The following is a 20,685-nucleotide window of genomic DNA, read 5'->3' as shown; positions in this document are numbered from 1 at the left end:
GTGGAATTCAAATTATGAAAAATTTAAATCCTATATTATGATGGATATTAAATTATAATAAAAATTAAATTCTTATATATTTTATCCAACTAAATAATAAAAATAAAAATAAATTTTAAATTATTTTCCTCACCTCCATTCTTTTCTCCCAACTAAACACCACCTTCACCGCAACCTCATAGAAAATTACCTCAAATGATCATGCTATGAATGTATGATTGCTAGCTTGTAGTAGAACTATATCCGAAAAGGGGTACGTTTCATCCTTGCGGATGCGTGGACGTTTTTATTGTTGTATATCCAAAAGATAATGCAGAAAAAAGAAGGGATCAAGTTTGTTTGAATGTTCACGTCCTCCAAAGAAGAGAGCAATTCTCGAGAATGGTAAGTTAGTAACACTTCATCCAATTTGTTCTGGTTGAAATCCTACGCTTGACACAACTGACAACACAGCCCAAAAGCGGACTTCAAGTTGCCCCAAGAAAGCCCAAGGAATGTGTTTAGGGGGCCGCCCAACAAGCCCAGCTGAAAAACTCGATCTGAGCCGTATCCCCGCCGGGGGCGCATCTAAAAACTTACCATGGTGAAAAAAATAATAATCCATGAAATTGACCCTGATATCATATTTTGTCTATAAAATTGCCCTCACGCAAACATAAGTTTTCCAAAAATTAAGAAGAAATTAAAACAAATTTATTTTTGAGTGGGGTCAATTACCCCAAGACCCGTGAATGTAGATCCCACCCATAGGTCTATTAATAGTTATTATAAAACAATATAAAATAATTTTGTGTTAGAAATAATTTGTAAGTACCATCATTTGAAACAAAAGAGATTGTATTATTCAATGTCAACCTCATTACGTGTTTCCTGATTAGTGTCGTTTTCTTTTGAATAATAAAGATTCTGATACTCATCAAGATTTGTTTAAAAAATTTTAATAATTATTTAGGTAATCAACGTCTTTTTCCGTTATTTTATGCAACGTTATCCCATTTTCACTCTCATACACGAATAGAAATTAAAAAATTTCCCCATCCTAAATTGTTGTATCAGAAATTTATCCCTCTTGCTTTCAAGGTAACAGAAAAATCAATTGGACTATTTTCTGTTGGATATGTCATAGCTAGATTCTATATTCTCAATGGTCCGTCGCATGCAAGCCAATTTATACATTCCAACCGATGCAGGTCTTATGAAAATTAAGAAGATGTAATGCGAAGGAACTTGGGACGTATAAATATGTTCGTACTGTGTACATCAATATTTATTCTCCAATGACGACTAAAAGGGTTTTATTTATTTATTGTAAAGTCGAGTCTTATGCAAATCAAAAAGACTCAAAAAAATAAAAATAAAAATAACTCCCCTCAAGCTAGCTAGAGAAACAGAACATTATCAAGAAATTAACATGAAGCTTCTTATCGTAAACGTTATTCATCCGCTTCTGCTTCCCAGGCCTGATAGGGTTGATATAATCCGTAGGACAATGTGCAGACAAACCAGGGATTAGCAACCCTACAAATCTGAACAATGTCCGGAACCACGACTCCTTATACTCCTGTCCATGACTATAGTGCGTCGTTAAACTTCGATACAGCTCCCGAACGGTATCTACATACTTAGGAATCACTTCCTGCAAAGCGATGTAGTTGGGGTTTGGCACATCTTGTTCCAGTTCCTCCCAATTGTACCTGTTGTCTGTCACAGTGAAGACACACACCAAGGTGCTTACACAGAAACACATTTTCATCCAAAGGCGGCACCATATCATTGTCATACACAATACTGAAGTACTTCTGTCTTAACAGTTGTCCCATAAATTCGGCCAAATTTTGATTTCCGATCCTAGGTTGTCCAAATGTGTACACCGCCAACAATCTGTTCAACGCATCCGTTTCATTATTCAGCACCAGTATATTTGGGAACATAATCGCCAGCGCGCCGCCTAGGCTGTGCCTTGTGACTACGAATTTTGCGTTGGGGTGCATCTCTAGTAAACTCGCCAGCCTTTTTTTTTTTTTCACCCTATAGTAAGAAGACCATTTGATGACCAAATCATGATAAAAAATCTGATCGCATTCACATTCCTCCATTAACATTTGATCATCAGAATTATTATCGGTGCCATTTCCCTTAGTTCTTCTGATAGTGTCATTGAAGTTTCTTTCAATTCTGCTGCCCAAACCCAGGGCTTCTAGGAATCCTACGTGCAAATGTCTTGATCCCGAAGTCTGGCCGATATCATACCAAGAGACGTCGAAATCGGTACTCCAAGCATCAGCATTAAAAAGTTCTGTGCCCCTGAAGCTGATCACTATCAAATTGGCATCTTCGGCCTTATCACATTTCTGCAGGTAATCTGTCAAAAATTCCCAAAAGTAGTTAAATTTTAGCCATTTATTGTTATAAATGCTAGAACACAAAATAGTATTAAAAGCTCTGATCGGTAGATAAACCTAGCTAACTCAAGATAATTAAATTAATGTAAAAATCAACAAAGTGTTGGCTACACTGCAATAGAGTTCCCTTAAATGGCTTGACTGAGTTTGCTCCCCAGTTCGAGTCGCAGGGAAGTCGCCTTTGTTGGGAGAACTTGTGCCTCCCGATTCGAGCGGGGACTTCTAATCTGAGTTGTAGTACGGACTTAAATATGCCTCCCACAGTTGGGACCCTCCCCAAAATACCTCGTAGTTAAGACTAAAAAAAAAATTAATGTAACAAACTGGCCTACGTACGATCAAAATCGAATCAATCTTACCATTCCAGCCATTATAAAACCTCAAGTAATGCATCTGTTTAACCAATAAAGGGTGTAAAAGAAAACGTTAGTACATAATTTTGTTGTGGGAAATTCATATTATGCATAAGTGAAGCTACAATTTTAAGAGAGAATGACGCTTTCGTCTCTCATTAAATACTTTTGCCACTCAGTTCTCCTATAAATATTTAATTTGTTCCCAGCTCTTCCAAAAATACTATTAAAGCGTCACATTTTCCCTTCAAATCAATTAAGTATTTTTTTTCTATTAACATTTTAATATCAAGGATGAAATGAGATACTATGAGTATATAAACTAGAGTGAAATGTTAAATGAATAACACGGAGGGATGGTAATTGGGTTAAGTGGGGGCGGGGGGGTTTCCTCCGTTCGCCACCCCATTTAAAATTTGGCTTCGATTCTTCATCTCATTTCTAAATAAATCTCTACATCCTCAATTTATTAAAGTGATGATATCAGTAAAATAAAAAAAGTAGAGATTTCAATACATTGGAAACTGTGTTTTTTTATCTATTAGTGCATTGAAATTGTATTTTTTTTTGTATTTTCTGACATTCTTAGTTTAACAAAATAAAGATGTCATAACTAGAGAATGATTATATATATAATATTAAAACAACTCAAATAAAACTATTACTAATATATTGTAAAATATTTAAATTATTAAAAATAGTTATAAAATATAAAATATTAAGATAAATAATAATTTAAAAATATAAATATTTACGGGAATTGAGAAGTACAAAATCAATCATCCGGGTTAAAAATTTGAGAATTACTTTTTCTCTATTTCCAACCTCATTCCCCCAAAAACTTATTAATATTTACCTAATTTGTAGTGGGTTGTGTGAAGACCCAAAACCGGTACAAGATTTTACCATCCCTACGTGATAGAGCCTAACAGCAACAAAAACAAAGACAAAAACAACGTAGTTTTGTATTGGTTTCTTTCAAGTGGCAAAACAACACGTCTTGTTGTTGTTTCTGTAAGTGTTCTATCACCGTGCTGTTGTTTAGCATTTCTCTGAACTAAACCATGTGCAAAAATGAAAGACATTGAGTATACATATATAGCTAGCTTGCCTTCCAGTAATCTTCAACATTTTTTTCTGATGACTTTACAATTCTCATATTGAGAGCTTGCGAAGTCCCGGCAGTACCCTTAGAAGCACAATCAGCAATTTCTTCCTTTAAATCTTGAACCTTTTAGAGCTCTATCCGACCATCTAAGCACCCAACACAACTTATAAAAGTCTCACTGCCTCTCTTAGGAAAATTCACTTCACCTACATTATCCCCCATGACCAATTAGTAATCATGTGCATATGTGTACACACAAATTAAAGCATTAAAGAAAAGAAATTATTTAGAGGTATCTGGTACCATGGAAGAGGTTGTGGAGCAAGCCAAAGATGCCATTATTTTGAGAGAGCAAATTGAGAATATATTCCAAAACATACCCAGTGAACTCTAATGGCTTACCAAAAAATGGAATAATTACTAAACATATAAAAGAAAAAGCTTCTTCCAACCAACCAGGTCTGCTTGCTTCCACTTGGACTCAGTGGCCTCCATGAAATTAAAAATTTATCAGAGAAAAAAAGGGACTGCAAAAACTTCCCTATTCTTGTTCTGTCTGGCCTCAGAATCACATAGCTATCATTTTCACCTTTTTTAGGAGCCATTGTTATGTGTAATCAATCAACGCTAATTAACAAAATGTTTTTGCATGCATGCATGGATGATGACCAATCTGAAAAAAAAAATGTTGTTCTTATATAAATAAGAGTGAAGTATTATACGGTTTTGTAGTTAATTTATTTAAATGTATATCATTTATTTTGGATGCATGAATCTCTTTCAGTTTTGGTATTAACATTTATTTTGGATCATAAATCAGTTGTGGAGATCTTGACTAAACCTAAGGGCCGGAACCAAGTTATATATACATTCTAAATACAGCAATTAATTTGTTTAAATATCTTTATTTGTTGTAGTTCAAGTCATCCCGTAATATTAAGGCATACGTATTAACGTATATGAGTAATGATATGTTTACGTGGTGTAATTATTCAAAATAAGTAATTATGCAAAAAATCAAGATTAATGTATACCTTGTAAATACATAAGCATATTAATTATTACTCTTCGTAAATATGGTGATCATACAACAAAAATATTATAATCTTCTTGGTGAAAATCATAGAGACCCTCTTAATTTTATGCAGCTAACAGATCACTTTATCATCGTTATTATAAAGTCCTGATTATTTGAAATTCAGTGAGCATCGAGACACATGGTACAATTTTATAATTCTCCATAAATCGTATAGAAGCTATGGATTAACTAAACATTGCTACGGGATATTTTCACTCACTATAAAATAAGTAATATTACCCACTAGATTATTAGTGTCCCTCTATATACAAACACACACATGGAAAGTAGCAATAGATAAGAGCAATATTTACCGAGCTTGTTCCCCTTGGATTAATTAATTTTATTTAATAACAAATCCAAAATTCAAAATTCAAAATTCAAAATGCAGTCCTCTGCTGGTCTTCGTATGAAAACTTGGAAAAAGCTAAGCGACACCTTTTGAGCCTTGACCGAGCCAAATCCGCGGAGTCAGATTTCAGCTGTAAATTTACGTAACAGCTAAGCCTAACCTGTCAACGAAATTTTCCTTCGGCTACCTAACGAATATACATCATCCGGCCTCGCCTTCCGGAGATTAGAATGAACTCTGACCAAAGAAAAGCATTTATTAGAAGATTTGAATGGAAGCACGGTAATTCTCCCAAGTCAAATACTATATGCAGTCGGCCGTTTCATATATACTCAATTTAATAAACGACTCAAATAAATATTAAATAATACTAGCTTGAATTTAAAAAACATATGATATATGTATATATATATAATCTTATAACTAATTTGGATAATCATACGAAGATTCCTGAATTCTACCAAATTACAAAAAAGGACCCAGTTTACATCTTATTGCATATTTTTTTAAAGCTTTTAAGCAAATAAGTCCCTCGATATTGGATAAGCTGGTTTCAAAGATGTTACCGTCAAATCATTAATTTTATGAAGAATTATCTTTTACCATTTGAGCCCATTATAAATTTTTATTACTCCATTTCTTCTCTAAGGGTATAAAATATTACAATTTTTTTCCTTCCTTTTTACAAAATCAAGTTATGGATTATAGAAACCTATAGATCTAACTAATACTCAAAATTTAACTTAAGATTTAAAAATTATTTCAAGTTTGTTAATTAATGTGAAGTTTTTCTGTACACCCTCCATCACCTATAAACTAGTCTATTTGACTAATTTTCATCGTGTGGAGAGATAATATGAGCTTACTTATAGATAAGCTTTATTTTGATTAAAAAAAAACTCATGTGATGAACTCATATTTAAAAGTTAATTAAAAAATTATTGGAGGATTATCTCAAGCTTATTTATATGACCTAGGATTTCATTATCAATCAATGTGAAATTTTTCCCTTTTTTATATATTACAATCAAAATATTTTGATATTTACAATTAAAAATCAGTCGGGACTCTTCTGAATAATCCTATTAGATTACAGCCTGAAATTTTCCTTTTTAACTCAAGTGGTAAGAAAGAAAATACGAGGATCTGAGAAGGAAGTGGCTTTCTTCTTAATTTTATAAACAGATTTTAACAGAATCTGACAAAATGGATGTCTTCCATGAGAATACAAACTGAGCCTTTACCCATAATTTTATACAAAATGAGGGATGCAATTGTTGTTATCCCACAATGAATTAATAAGAAGATAAAAGAGAGGAGAGAGAGTGTAGAGGGACAAAAAGGCCACCGATCACCGACAGAAGCCATTTCAAAGTAGGGAGGTAGCGACAGCTAAGAGCTAACGCGTCTCTGTCTGCTATTAAACGCCAAATGGCGTGCAGCGCATACACCACCACACACCCACATTCCTCTCATTTGTCAACCATTTTTTGCGCCAATTTTGCAAAGTGCGCTAAATCATTCATATCTAATTAAATTACCATATGCTTTTGTTTTATAGCTCACAGTGTCCTTGTCGTTTCAAATTTCCCAATGGCTTGGTAACACTTGCTAGACACATGTCCGTTCTTGTAAAGTCTCTTTCACTCTGTGGGCACACTTATTCCCCTTTTTAATTCTTTATTTTATTTCATATGGTAATTACTCGTCTACTAGAGTTATTATATTATTAACTGATTAATTGCATTTTGATTCCATCGAAATCTTGCAATCTCAAATTATCTACAACAATCAATCACGGGCCGATTAAATACAAATGATTATGATTGACGAGATCATTAATTATTCAATTATACACATAGTGACTAAACAGATCAATCACCAGACAATGATATTACAATTACGGAAGTTTATCTAAAAACTCTCACTCTCTCTCTCATAATATATATAGTTCTAGTGCTTAAAATTCGAGTTTGTAAAAAGAGAGCTAAATATTTTACTTAAATTAAAACACAAATTAATCTTATAATCTCATTTATGGATTTTATGTAACCTATTAATGTCGGCAAATTATCTCTATCATTAGATTGGAACAAAATCAATAATAATAAAATTCTTGTCACTACTGTTTTAAACAAAAAATCTAAATTAAAAGATTTTTTTTCTTTTAAAAGTAAGTGCCTGTTTGGTATGGCTTATTTAAGAGCCATAAGTGCTTATTTAATCGCATAAGCACTTTTAAAAAATTTTTATGGTATTTGGTTATTTTTTTAGTAGAGTTTTTTTTAGCTTAAATAAGCTAATTTACCTCTACTAGCAAAAGCCCAAAATTTGAGCTTTTGGGAGTAGAGGTTAGAGAGCTTTTCCAAAAAATATATAATATAAAAAATATCACACATTTTAATGGTTCAAAAGTGCTTTTTTTAATGACAACCAAACACCTAATGACTTTTTGCCCAAAAGCTCTATTGGTATAAGCTCTACTGCTATAAGCTCTACTGTTATAAGCTCTATTTAATAAGCTGTATCAAACGGAGCCTAAGGGTGAGTAAAGCTTAAAAAAAAAAAAATTAGCCCACTTTTAATTAACATTCTTTTAGTCCTCTTTTAATTTTTTTTTAAATGAAAATGTAACGAATGAGAGTTGAAATATATACGTATCAATATCATTCCTCTTGTTTTCAATATTTATGTTTAAAAGCCACAATCGCTCAAGAGTTGGTTAGTCAACAATCTCTTTGTCTTTCTTCAAAGGTGATGAAAAAGTTTCCCGTAATGGTTGAAACTTGTCGATTGTTTTTCGGATTCTGGCTTTCGTGTGTCCCACTCAATTAAACAAAGGACTTATTGGCAGCCATGAAACTCTCTCTCTCTGGTTATAGAATTGTAAATAAAATATAGAGGAGGATCCCTACGTCACGAACAAGATGGTTGAACATAAATATAATGATTTTGCCACCAAATTCCTTATATTCTAAGTTGTAAGCTCTAAAATGCAACTTCAACTACCACGAGATAATAAGAAAAGGGGGAAATACAAAATTGAAACCTGACTCAATCCCTTCAGTTTCAGTTATCTACCAACTTTACAGTGATTTTCCCACTTTTTTCTTTGAGTGAAGCAAACGTAAGAACAATGTGTTGACAAATATTCTTGTTTAGGGGTGGCCAAAGGAATTGAGAATCCAACTAAATGGATTGAATAATTCCATTAGTTTACTTTTTGCGGTGAATTTAGTTCAATTTAATTATGTCTTTAAAAATTAATTGACTCAGCTCAATTTTTTCTTGGTTGAAAATTATAAATTGATCGATCTTGGTAATATTCACTTTTAAGAAAAAGCAAACGGAACCAGATTTTTCTCACTTGCTTTTTATAAAGTCTAAAATTTTTGTTTTCAAATTGCAGTACCATTTTCTTTTCTTTCACTACAGTGTTACTTGTACAATAATTCAATAAAATCCTCACAAGTACACATTTTATATTAATTTTTAAAAAATACTAAGTAAACAACAATTTATGTTAAGATTATACTACTTAACTGTAAGTGCCCCAAAGAAAAATTACCAAATGTAAAAATACATTTTCTAGTTTATCCGATTCTTTAGCTCTGACATTTTGACTGTACGTATCTATCAGTCAGTCACACACTATCCAAAATGTCCAATTCCTGTAATTTTGTAATCATGAATAATCAATCTAGAGTAGCAGTCCCAAATTCCCAAATCTTGATTTAGAAAAAAAAAAGTAAAATAAATAAATTTCAACTTCTACCTAATTTACAGATGAAAAATCATGATTAATTAGTTTAAACTACAATATCTTTCACTTCATTTATTTACTGCGAGACTCCTGTGAATCCGTGACCGAGTGAGATTCCCCCGTGAAGTTAGGCCAGTTAAGTAATTTTACCATTAGACTCTTCAAATTTATAATCAATCATTGATTGAATCTTTAAAGGAAACTAATGACTAATAATCTTTCAATCCCTCCGCAATTCAGCACATGTCATCATCATAATATTGAATAATGAAAGCTACTCCTTCCTTTAACCATTCCTAAACAAACCCTTTTATTTATTCTAATAACACAAAGCGTGTGACCCTGGTGAAAATTACCCCCATTTAATTTATTTATGTGTCAGAAACAAGTTTTTAAAGGGAAGAAAAACATTAATAAAATATTACACAATATTTTGTCGATGCACCTACTAAAACTATATTCCCTCTTCTATTTCTTTCTTTATATCTATCTAATCTTTGAAAACAAAAATTAGAAAGAATAATAACTGCTAGGTCCCTCAAGTTTTTAATTCTTTAAAACAGAAATACAGCTCGTATATTTGTGTCAAATAAGTCTTTTATTATCCCCATCGAAAATATTGAGTCTTAAAAAAAAATTCACGAGTCAAATACTAAATAATCATTCGAATAAGTTTGTTTCATTTTATGTTGAGATTATGAGTTGTGTCAATTTGCGCAACTAACTTGGATCTGACCACGTTCCTTAAATATCATACTCTTAGGGACTCGTTTAATACAAAAACAAAATATATGGTTTACCCGATAAATTAGAGAAATTTAGGGACTGAATGTGATAAACCATTTCAACCAGCACCCAGTTAATAGAGAACAGAGCAGCAAGAGCTGATAATAAAATTGCAAAAGAGGTGTAAGCATTCTGTGGCTTTGGATTCTTCTGGCAAATCGTGCCTGCCAGCTTTCCGTAGAATGGCTAAATAGCTAGTTTTATTATTAATCTCATTAAAATTCTCAATAAACACAAATAAATATTAAAAAAAGAGTAATCAAATAATCACTCAAGGAAAAAAGAAAAAGAAAAAAAAAAGCTTTTGAGTCATTAAAGTCATTTTTGGCTTTCTGGGTTTGTGACAGTTTGAGAGAGAGCGAGAGAGAGAGAGAGAGAGAGTGCGTGACAGAAATGATGGTGGAGAACTGGAGAAGAGTGTTTGTGTTGTTGGTGTTGTTCAAAGTTTGTATTTTGGGATGGAAGACCAGCTGCATCAATGCTGCCACAGATCCATCAGATGGTCAGTTGTTGCTCATTTTTCTACCTTTGTTTTGTTTGTTTTTGATGTGTGTGAAAGATTTCCATGTGTTAAATCTTTAGCTAAATCTGCATTCTTCTGTAGCTTTTTAGTTTTAATCTGCTGGTGTTTATTGTTTTACTTGTGTTTAGTCAAAACTTTGTGATGCATTTGATGATTTACTTTTCTTTTCTTTTTTGTACAAGCAGCTTGGAATGCTTTTTAACTCCTCTAAGACTGGGAATTTTTTTTTTAAAATTTAAATGATTTAAAGAATTAAAGCTCCTTCGCCGCCCCCCCCCCCCCTCGGTTTTATGATTGTGTGGTCTATATTGAATTCTGGGTATCGATGTCATCAGTTGTATGTGCTTCTAGCCTGATTAGTCCTACACTACCTTCTATTAGTTTAAAGAACCATTTTAAAAAAAAAAAAATTAAGATAATCTTTTCAGTAATTGGAACAAATAACAGCTAGTCTCGGCACTCATAATTTTTTTGATAAGTTGTCCAAGTAAATTTGTCTGTGCATTCCTCTTGAATCTGTTATGTGATGGTATGGACTCTGGCCAATGACTTGTGGGAGGATTAAGCATGTCGGCATTTTGTGTCTTTGCTATACGGGATATCAATTGTTGGGTGTCTGAGAGTAAGAGAGTGTCTATCATGTGGGGTAAATTGAGGATATTTTTGGAGATATCTGTTCATTGTTTGGGACAATGACTCAGAATTCAAGTAATGGGATTTGAACACGCTCTTTTATTGACTTTAGACAACTGCGAGCAGCAATTGAGATTCTACATTTGCGGTATGAAGGAAATACTTCTTGAGATTTGCTGGCATATGATAAGCATAAACATCTTTCCTCTAGTTTATATGTTGAATGAATTTCCTGTGGGATGTGTTCTTTTCTTGTCAATGATATTTAAGTTGCTTTTCCATTTCTAATCCGTTTTTATAACCAAAAAGTGCCTCCTTGTTCTTTTGTCCTTTTTGGCTTTGCACCACAAGTATGTTAAAGAATTTCTCTTAAATTTCCAGATGGAAAGATACAACTTTTGGGTGGAATTACTATATATTTTTATGTATAAAATTTTCTTCTCGTTATCTTGTGAGTAGAGTATAAAATTAACATCTAGAGAAGAGCAATTTTAATGCATTTGACATCTGTAGTGTCTCACAGAGAATATTGTAGTATAGCCTATTGTCCATGGTCCATGACAAGTTTAGAAATAGATATGGAAAAGCTTTAGACTGGTCTATTAACTAGAGTTTCAATTCTTGTGGCGTTAAATGTAGTTATCCCGTTGATTGTATCTTTGGTATGCAGCTTCTGCTCTGAAGATCATGTACAGCAGTTTAAATTCACCATCTCAGCTATCCCAGTGGAGCGCAACTGGTGATGATCCATGCGGGCAGTCTTGGAAAGGGGTTATTTGCTCAGGCCAGCGAGTCACAGAACTGTGATATTCTTACCCCTTTTTTTACTTAATATATTTTTCTTTCAGATGTCATCATCAATTCTGAATTTGAGTATATTCTCCCACCCTTTTCTATCAGAAAATTATCGGGTCTTGGGCTCTCTGGATCAGTGGGTTATCAACTCTCAAGTTTGACAGCATTAACCAACCTGTATGATCAACAGTCTTTTACTTTCTCTTTTTTCTTCTTCAATAAGTGTGATGAATTTCAATTGCAAATGATATAGGACTCCAATGTTTTTAGTTGTTTGGGGTAATTCTTTATTCTTATGTGTAGTAAATATGTAACTACGGTGTTGTACTTTGATTAAATCCTGCAGAGATTTGAGCAATAATAATTTTGGAGGCGACATTCCTTATAATATTCCTCCAAACTTGGAAAGATTGTACGTATCCTATATGCACTAATATCCTCCTTTTTTGTTGTTGTTCTTTCTGATTTGTTTATGATTTACATTCGCTGTTCTTTTGTATGCAGAGATCTTGAAAACAATAAATTTACTGGAAATGTCCCTTATTCCATTTCTCAGATGAAAACTCTTAAATACGTGTGAGTAGGTTTGGAGTTAATTGCTTTGCCACAACTAAGTGGCACATTCAAATGTACTCTTTAATTTTGTTTATTTACTAATTTATTTATGTTTTGGGATGTAGAAACATTGCTCACAATCAGCTTCAAGGTCAACTGAATGACATGTTTGGACAGCTTCCTTCTCTCTCTACATTGTGAGCTCTCTCTCTCTCTCGCTCTCTCTGTGTGTAATAATGGAATCATCAAGTTCTTTGAAGGTTCTTTTAACTGCTCATTTGAGATGTGCCATTTCTTTCTCATGTTTATAAATAAATGAGCCTCTGCTCGATACAGATAATATATCTCTTCTCTCCAGAAGTGCTTCCCACCTTATCAATTTGGTCTTGCTGAAAGACATTGTGATGATATTTTTATTTTGTTTTTCAGAGATCTCTCTTTCAATACCCTGTCAGGTAACCTCCCTCAGAGTTTTAGCTCCCTTTCAAGCTTGAGTTCTCTGTAAGTATTGAAGAGACTATCTTTTGTGGTGTAACTATTTAAGTATGTTGTTTTGTTCCCTCAGTATATTATCCATCCTTGTGCAGGTATTTGCAGAACAACCAGTTTTCGGGTACTATTGATGTTCTTGCCAATCTACCTCTTGATAATCTGTGGGTAACCGGCATATGAATGAATTGTAGAGAAATCATATTTATTCTCTGCTGCCATGAAATCTTACCATTGTGTTATTTGTGTTTGTTTTTCTTAGGAACATTGCGAATAATCGTTTTACCGGCTGGGTTCCTGAACAATTGAAAAACATTAATCTGCAGTAAGCATTGGATAGTATTATAAAATAATATGGTTGATGTGTCCTCAGAAAGATTAAATTCTGATGATCTGAATCATCTCTATTGCAGGAAGGATGGTAACAGTTGGAGCTCTGGGCCTGCCCCTCCGCCTCCACCTGGTACGCCTCCAGCCAGGAAAAATAACCCAAAACACAAATCTGATAGTAATAAAAGCCCTTCAGAAAGTGAAGGTGGAAGCAAGAAATCAGGTATAGGTGGTGGTGGCATAGCTGGAATATTGATTTCCCTGTTTGTTGTTGGGGGAATTGTTGCATTCTTTTTGGTGAAAAGAAGAAGATCAAGAAGGTCATCCACGGATATAGAAAAGCTTGATAATCAACCATTTGCTCCTCTTGCTGCTTCTTCCAATGAAGTACAAGGTAACCGTATGTTATCCATTTCGTTATTCTATTAAAATTGGCATCCAACAATTTGAAAAACTTCTCCCTATTCTGTTTTTAGCATTCTTTATGGGTTTCACTTTGCTGTACTGCAAATGAAAGGAATGTCTCTGCAAATGAGAGGGAGGGATGGAGGGAGAGATGAGGCCAGCAGTAGAGAGTAAAATTTGAACAGAGGGAAAGAGGAGGCTCAGGGTAGAGGGAAAAAATAAACATCTTAATATAGCTAAGGAGTTGCTAAAGTACACAATTTAATAGACAGATGCTCAACTCTCTGGTTCAATACCCAAATTCAAGTTCTAATGATGACAAAATTGTCATCTTTATCTCTGAGATTCAAAATTTTGTTTATGACAAGAATTTTTAACAGTTGGCATTAGTGCTAATGTTCGCTTTATTGTAAATTATATTGCAGAATTGAAGTCGGTACAGAGTTCCTCTTCCATCGACACAAAGACATTTGACACTGCTGTCTCTATAAATCTACGACCCCCACCAATTGATCGTCACAAATCATTTGATGAAGAAGACTTTTCAAAGAAGCCCATTGTCGTCAAGAAAGCTGTTAAAGCTCCCACAAATGTAACATCATATTCTATAGCCGACCTGCAGATGGCTACTGGCAGCTTCAATGTTGAAAACCTCCTAGGTGGGGGAACTTTTGGACGTGTTTATCGAGCACAATTTGCCGATGGAAAGGTATACTTTTCTTAACTATTAAATCCACTTTCACATGTAACTTTCAGGGCATGATAATCGTGTTTTGACCGTGTCGTTTTCGTTTTCATTCATGGTCCAGTCTGAGTTCTTGTTTCATCTAATGATGAATAACTTACTGACGATTATGGTGAACGTAATGCATCATGAGGGGAGAGTATAAAGATTTTGTGTATGAATGAATGGGAGTTAATACACATCATTTACATGTGATGTCATTGCCAATTTGACTCCATAAAATGTAGATTGAATTAAGTGCTGACATTCTCTGCAGTTTACTAACCATAAGAGGAAGTCAATAAGTTGCTTGCTGCAGGAAGCCTTTTTTTTCTTTTCCTCATTTGGATATCTCCAGTGCATTGCAAATGTTGGACTTAACCTTGTGGTTTCTCTTTAAAATGTTTTAGGTTCTTGCAGTGAAGAAAATAGATTCATCTGCCCTTCCCAGTGAAATGTGTGATGATTTTATCGAGATGGTTTCAAACATATCCCAGCTGCATCACCCGAACATAATGGAGCTAGTGGGTTATTGTTCGGAGTATGGACAGCACCTGCTAGTGTATGAGTTCCGTAAAAATGGTTCACTGCACGACTTCTTGCATCTGTCGGATGAAGACAACAAGCCTTTGATATGGAACTCCCGTGTCAAGATTGCTTTGGGGACTGCACGAGCACTGGAGTAAGTTGTCCATGAATAATTGGTTTTTCCTTTTCAAATAAAAGCTGGGACTTCAAATAAATGAATCTTTTTCCTTAAACCTTATAATTGTTGTATAGCAAATATTTGGAGAACTTCCTTGCCCCTCCCTCTCCTTCTCAGCTATTGATCCTTTTATGTATGTACAGATGGTATAGCTTATGCTTCACCTACTGAATTTGGAAATAGGAACTTCAATACCATATCCTAATCTCATTAGCAGAAAGAATATCAATACAAAACTTAGCATCTGTTAGTTGTACTCACAAAGTGACTTTTCAGGTACCTGCATGAAGTCTGCTCACTGTCAGTTGTTCACAAAAATATTAAGTCGGCCAACATATTACTGGACAACGAGCTCAATCCTCAACTTTCTGACTGTGGCCTGGCAAGCAATATGCCAAATGCAGATGAGGTGAATTTTGAGAATGATGCATACTATTGTTTACATGCCATCAGATATCCTACTTTTTCATCTAATCTTCTGAAAGGAAAATTGTTAATCTCACCCACCATACAATCAACTGGTTCAAAATTTGCTTGATGTTAAAGTTCTGCAAAATCAACCGGTATAGTTCTAGAAGTCTTAACACCTACCTTTTCACTATCATAAATTGTTTCTGCTTACTGTTAACAACTTTTGGTTTGGGGGGGGAAGATGTCTCCAGTCTATCCGTATGCATTGTGTATGAGTTAACTGACCTCTGTGCTTGGGCATGCAAAGAGTATGCCTGAGTTGCTCCATTGATTGGAGAAAGTGGTGGATGGAAAAACTTCCCATGTCTTTGTTTGCATGTCAGAATAATGGTTTTGCATTGCTACCACAAATTCAATTGCTTGAGTTGGTTTTCTAGTGGCATACCAAAAACTTCAGAGCCTTTCATGTGCAGGCATTGAACAATGATGCTGGTTCTGGATATGGTGCACCTGAGGTTGCCATGTCTGGTCAATATAATATAAAAAGTGATGTCTACAGTTTTGGGGTTGTTATGCTGGAGCTTCTTACTGGACGTAAACCATTTGATAGGTGAAGTATTGACACTCAAATAATATGGCAATTCCATTATGTTCAAGAATTCCTGAGAATCTGGGAGAACAATAAGATATTTTGCCATTTTTTAATTAATATATTACATGCACATGATTGGCAGCTCGAGGCCAAGATTGGAGCAATCTTTGGTTCGATGGGCAACTCCTCAGCTCCATGACATTGATGCCCTTGCTAAAATGGTTGATCCCGCACTCAAAGGGCTCTACCCAGTCAAATCTCTCTCCCGTTTTGCAGATGTCATTGCTCTTTGTGTCCAGGTAAGTTAATAGTCTTGGTTTTTATCCTGTTTTGCTTCCTGCAATGAGGTTCTGATCCATTGACTCACTGGCTTGTGCAGCCGGAACCTGAGTTTCGACCACCTATGTCCGAAGTCGTCCAAGCATTGGTTCGGTTAGTTCAGCGAGCCAACATGAGCAAAAGAACGATTGGAAATGATCAAGGACCCACTACCCCTCGAGGAGACAACCAAGATACACAAGACTACATGTAGTCTTGAATCTTCAAGTTCTTGCTTTCTTGATTTGGTGATAAAGGCAGCCCGACTAAGCAGTTATCTGTGGTTTCCTATTTTCTACTCTTGAGACCAAAATTGCAGAAGTTACTTTTAGTCTCTCACTCTTTCCTGTGCCATAATATGATACCATTGTAGTTGTTTTGATATGTTAATATTACATAATTGAACCAGTTCATCATCTTTTGTGCCGAAATTGAATTACAGCTTGGTTCACACATCCCTTTTGTGATTAATGTCGGCATTCTTGGGTACAATTTTTACCTAACTCCTTACAAATGAGATGCTCACTAGACCTACACAGAAAGGTGACAGATACCAGAAGTTACATCATTGAGGTCAATGTCCATACCTATATGACAATAGGAAATGTCAGGGAAGGGAAAAAGATAAAACATTAGAAAAGAAATATTCATAAAATAATTTAATTGAATGTTCTAACAGAAATTGGAAAATCCACGTAATTATGAAATCATACAAAATGGTTCTTGAGAGGGCAAATGTTACGCAAACACAGCAAGTTTAAACAACAGAGAATCAAATTGATGGGACAGCCTCTCAAAGGAACTTCATGATCTTGGATAACCCTCTGAGAAGGTGGAACAATTGCGTCCAAGCATCTCTCCAGAAAGAAAAACATCGGAATCAATTGTAGACCATATATTTAGGCGTTGCACTGAACTTTTGATATCCCTTGATGACTTTGTTCACTGCATCGAGGAAGTCTTTCTCTGTCACTGTTTTTCTTCGTGCCCGGATGGCAAACATCCCAGCTTCTGTGCATACACTCCTTATATCAGCTCCTGAAGTAGCAAATCCGTATCAGAAATCTCATAATATGTCTAAATGAATGGAAGTCAGTATGTACTAATTAATGCTAAAGAGGTCCCAAACATATCAATAAAAACCAATACAAAATTCAATTTTCCAGCAGAGACTATCCCTTTAAAAAACACAGCACAACAAAATTTTGGAAATGGGAAACTTGCCGGTGGAATTGGGGCAAAGCCTAGCCAAGAGCTCAAAGCGGATATCTCTTTCACAGTTCATTGTTCGCGTGTGGATCTTAAATATCTGTGTCCGGCTCTCCAAATCAGGAAGGCCAAACTCAACCTTACGATCTAATCGTCCGGGACGCAACAGGGCCGGATCAAGTGTGTCAGGCCTGGAAAACAAAACAACACGACGTATAAGCATTGTGAGTGAAACAAAACTTGTCGCTACATGCAAAATCAAGAATCATGCCATGATAAATAAATGGTGCAACTTCACATTTTCCCACCACTAACCAACACTAAAATTGAGGACCCATCAGCCATCTTTTCTCATCCACTGACCCACAAAACATTTATGTCCTTATGTATGTACCATAAGTGTGGAAAGGCAGCAAATAGTGAATCAATCCATGAAGACCAAAAAGGGTCATATTATATTGAATATTGCAAGGTCGAGGATGTAATTCAAGAGGAGCAACAAGCACTTCATAGAGGATAAAAGATGAGGTCGTCAAGTGAAAATGAGGTACAAACTTCATGCATAACAAGTGTCCTATGAACAGAAGCTCCTTCACCTGTTTGTTGCCATTAGAACTTTGATATTTCCACGAGCATCAAACCCATCAAGCTGATTCACAATTTCAAGCATTGTGCGTTGAACCTCGTTGTCCCCGCCAACACCATCATCAAAACGTGCACCTCCTATAGCATCAACTTCATCAAAGAAGACAATACAAGCCTTCTTTGAACGTGCCATCTGCAGCAGGAACATTATATGGTTAGATTATAAGGCAACATGCAAAGGAATAATTGTTCATGGACAGTTACGAAATACAATCAAAGCATCAAACCTGAAATAGTTCGCGAACCATACGAGCTCCCTCACCAACATATTTCTGTACAAGCTCACTCCCAATCACACGAATAAAACAAGCATCGGTTCTGTTAGCTACAGCTCTGGCTAATAATGTTTTACCAGTGCCAGGAGGACCATAGCATAGAACACCCTTTGGAGGATCAATTCCAAGCTTTACAAATTTCTCAGGATGAAGCATAGGTAGCTCAACAACCTAGACGAAACCAAATTTCTTAATATAAGTACCACTTGCCATTAAAGTTACATCATCTCTCTACTCAATTATACATTCATTATATACTTATGTTGTTCAGGTAATGTATATTTATTGGATAACCAGAGAGAAAAATGACTAAGAGTAATAAACAAGAATAAAATCATCTATACTAACTTCTCGCATCTTTTCAATCTGCTCCTTGCATCCGCCAACATCATTATATGTAACATCTGGCTTCTCTTCCACGGTCATCATGGTCACACTTGGATCAATTTTTGGAGGCAAGGGAATTTGAATCTGATATTTATTTCTGTCAACCCTGCAATGACAACAGAATAGCAAACCCATCAAATATACAAAGTTTCACCATCCAGTTAATAAGCTATTCACAACCGCAAACCATATACCCAATTATTTCAATTGCTTCCCACCTCCAAACAAAATCAGCATCTACAGACATATCTCACAGCTAATAAAGCACATGCATTTGCTTTTCCCACTTTATCATACACATTGACTTGAGATACTATATCACTTAGAAAAAGATATGACCATTTACTCGGCATTAGAACTTATATTGATATCAACATGACTCATGGTAATATGGCATCCTTGCCCAATTGTATAAAAATAAGACTCATAAGAGTAAAGGGAAATTAATTTGAGACAACATACTGTCTAAATGCGCATCACAAGAATTATAAAACCACCTTAATTGAAAAGTAGGAAACTTACCCCACACGCATGCCCTCTTCTATATCCGTTGGGGAAACTTTATCACCAAGCCCAACAACAAACTGAAGAAGACAGTACAAAAAACCAAAAAAAAACAGCTTTTCGATAAACGGAAGCAGAAGAAATAGTTTCTTGAACTAGCAAATATTCATTCTTGAACCAAAACAAAATGGAAAAACAGAAAGAAAAATATATGATTCACACAGAAACCTACAATCACCATAAGAAGAGAAAAGAACACCATAGAAAACAATGTATACCTTTGCAATCTGCTTAACATTTATAACATATTTGGCATCTTCAGAGTTTGGACTGATTATCTTGGTGCATCTTGCTACCTACTCAGACAAAAGAAGCTAATGATTAAGAAACACATAAAAAAAAGAAGAAGTAATTTTAAACCTTATTCCAAAAATAAAATACCTGAAGCGGCTGTTCCTCTTGCATCATCTGCTTATCCGACACAAGATCCCACTGGCTAGGTGCAGCTAATCCCGTATCAGACTCCTTGATACCTATTCAACAAAGAGTCAGTAAACCCAAAAGAACAATAATGAGAACAACAAAGAGCAAACAACCAAGTATAAATTTCATACCACACAGGTCATTGACCTTCTTGGCCATATCCTTTATTTCTTTCTCCGCTTTCTTAATGCTAGTAGAATAAGGTCCTAAACCCTGCATAAAAATACAAACTTCCGCGTTAAGAAACAAAGCCTCAGCTAATCCATAATCAAATATTAATTCCAAGTACAAATTTATCAATTACATTACATCCCCGCACTCAAAACAATCTCATTAGGTCCAAACTTTAATCTTTTCAACAAACCCACAAAAATTAACACCCAATTACCGAAACCCCATCGCAGTAAAACACCAACACAAGCAAAATCTACTATAATTAGCTTCCAAGTTCCAAATGAAGACAAAAACGCTAATTTCACAACTAGATCAAAGACAGAAAAAAAAAAAAGCCTTAGAAAGAAAATAGACGGTACATAGGTTTTGAGAAGAGCGATATCGTCTTCATCGAGAGGCCTAGGGTTTTTCTCGTCCTTGATCTCATCTTCCGGCTCCGGTGCCATGGCTTTGCTTTCCTTTGCTAGCTTGGAAGACTGAAGATTTAAGATTGCTTGCGGAGAAATAAAAGTGCAAAAATTTTTCGGCTTAGTAGGTTGATATTTATAGAGTAATAATGTTTATTAAATTAAAAGGATTCCTTCATAGATAATAATTTACATTTATATATTTTTATTTCGCTTATGCTTGGGAGTTGGAGAGATGCGTGGGCCGGATTTATACTGAGCGGCCCAAATTGGGATTG

At 34.9% G+C, this 20,685-nt stretch overlaps 3 protein-coding genes across 3 annotated transcripts; 1 reads left to right on the top strand and 2 right to left on the bottom strand.

Annotated features, from left to right (window-relative positions):
• Window positions 1-1,375: 1,375 nt before the first annotated feature.
• On the bottom strand, window positions 1,376-2,795 carry LOC127903755 (triacylglycerol lipase OBL1-like). Its single transcript, XM_052444455.1, has 3 exons — window positions 2,762-2,795; window positions 2,087-2,362; window positions 1,376-1,701 (listed from the first exon to the last, which is right to left on the bottom strand). Exons 1-3 carry the CDS (start codon window positions 2,793-2,795, stop codon window positions 1,376-1,378), a joined length of 636 nt encoding a protein of 211 aa, XP_052300415.1.
• A 7,151-nt stretch (window positions 2,796-9,946) lies between these two features.
• Window positions 9,947-16,778, top strand: LOC102616328 (protein STRUBBELIG-RECEPTOR FAMILY 6). Its single transcript, XM_006465727.4, has 16 exons — window positions 9,947-10,344; window positions 11,669-11,801; window positions 11,899-11,970; window positions 12,140-12,205; window positions 12,298-12,369; window positions 12,474-12,545; window positions 12,778-12,849; window positions 12,936-13,001; window positions 13,100-13,162; window positions 13,251-13,561; window positions 13,998-14,281; window positions 14,707-14,978; window positions 15,279-15,411; window positions 15,887-16,023; window positions 16,148-16,304; window positions 16,385-16,778. Exons 1-16 carry the CDS (start codon window positions 10,236-10,238, stop codon window positions 16,535-16,537), a joined length of 2,172 nt encoding a protein of 723 aa, XP_006465790.2. The 5' UTR covers window positions 9,947-10,235; the 3' UTR covers window positions 16,538-16,778.
• A 177-nt stretch (window positions 16,779-16,955) lies between these two features.
• Window positions 16,956-20,567, bottom strand: LOC102616620 (26S proteasome regulatory subunit 7). The gene is made up of 10 exons (XM_006465728.3): window positions 20,360-20,567; window positions 19,958-20,039; window positions 19,785-19,876; window positions 19,622-19,699; window positions 19,362-19,423; window positions 18,801-18,945; window positions 18,405-18,623; window positions 18,129-18,310; window positions 17,548-17,723; window positions 16,956-17,361 (listed from the first exon to the last, which is right to left on the bottom strand). Exons 1-10 carry the CDS (start codon window positions 20,444-20,446, stop codon window positions 17,204-17,206), a joined length of 1,281 nt encoding a protein of 426 aa, XP_006465791.1. The 5' UTR covers window positions 20,447-20,567; the 3' UTR covers window positions 16,956-17,203.
• Window positions 20,568-20,685: the final 118 nt, after the last annotated feature.

This window comes from Citrus sinensis, chromosome 7, assembly GCF_022201045.2.
Source record: "Citrus sinensis cultivar Valencia sweet orange chromosome 7, DVS_A1.0, whole genome shotgun sequence".
Lineage (NCBI taxonomy): Eukaryota > Viridiplantae > Streptophyta > Magnoliopsida > Sapindales > Rutaceae > Citrus > Citrus sinensis.
This window is presented reverse-complemented; position numbering and strand designations above follow the sequence as displayed.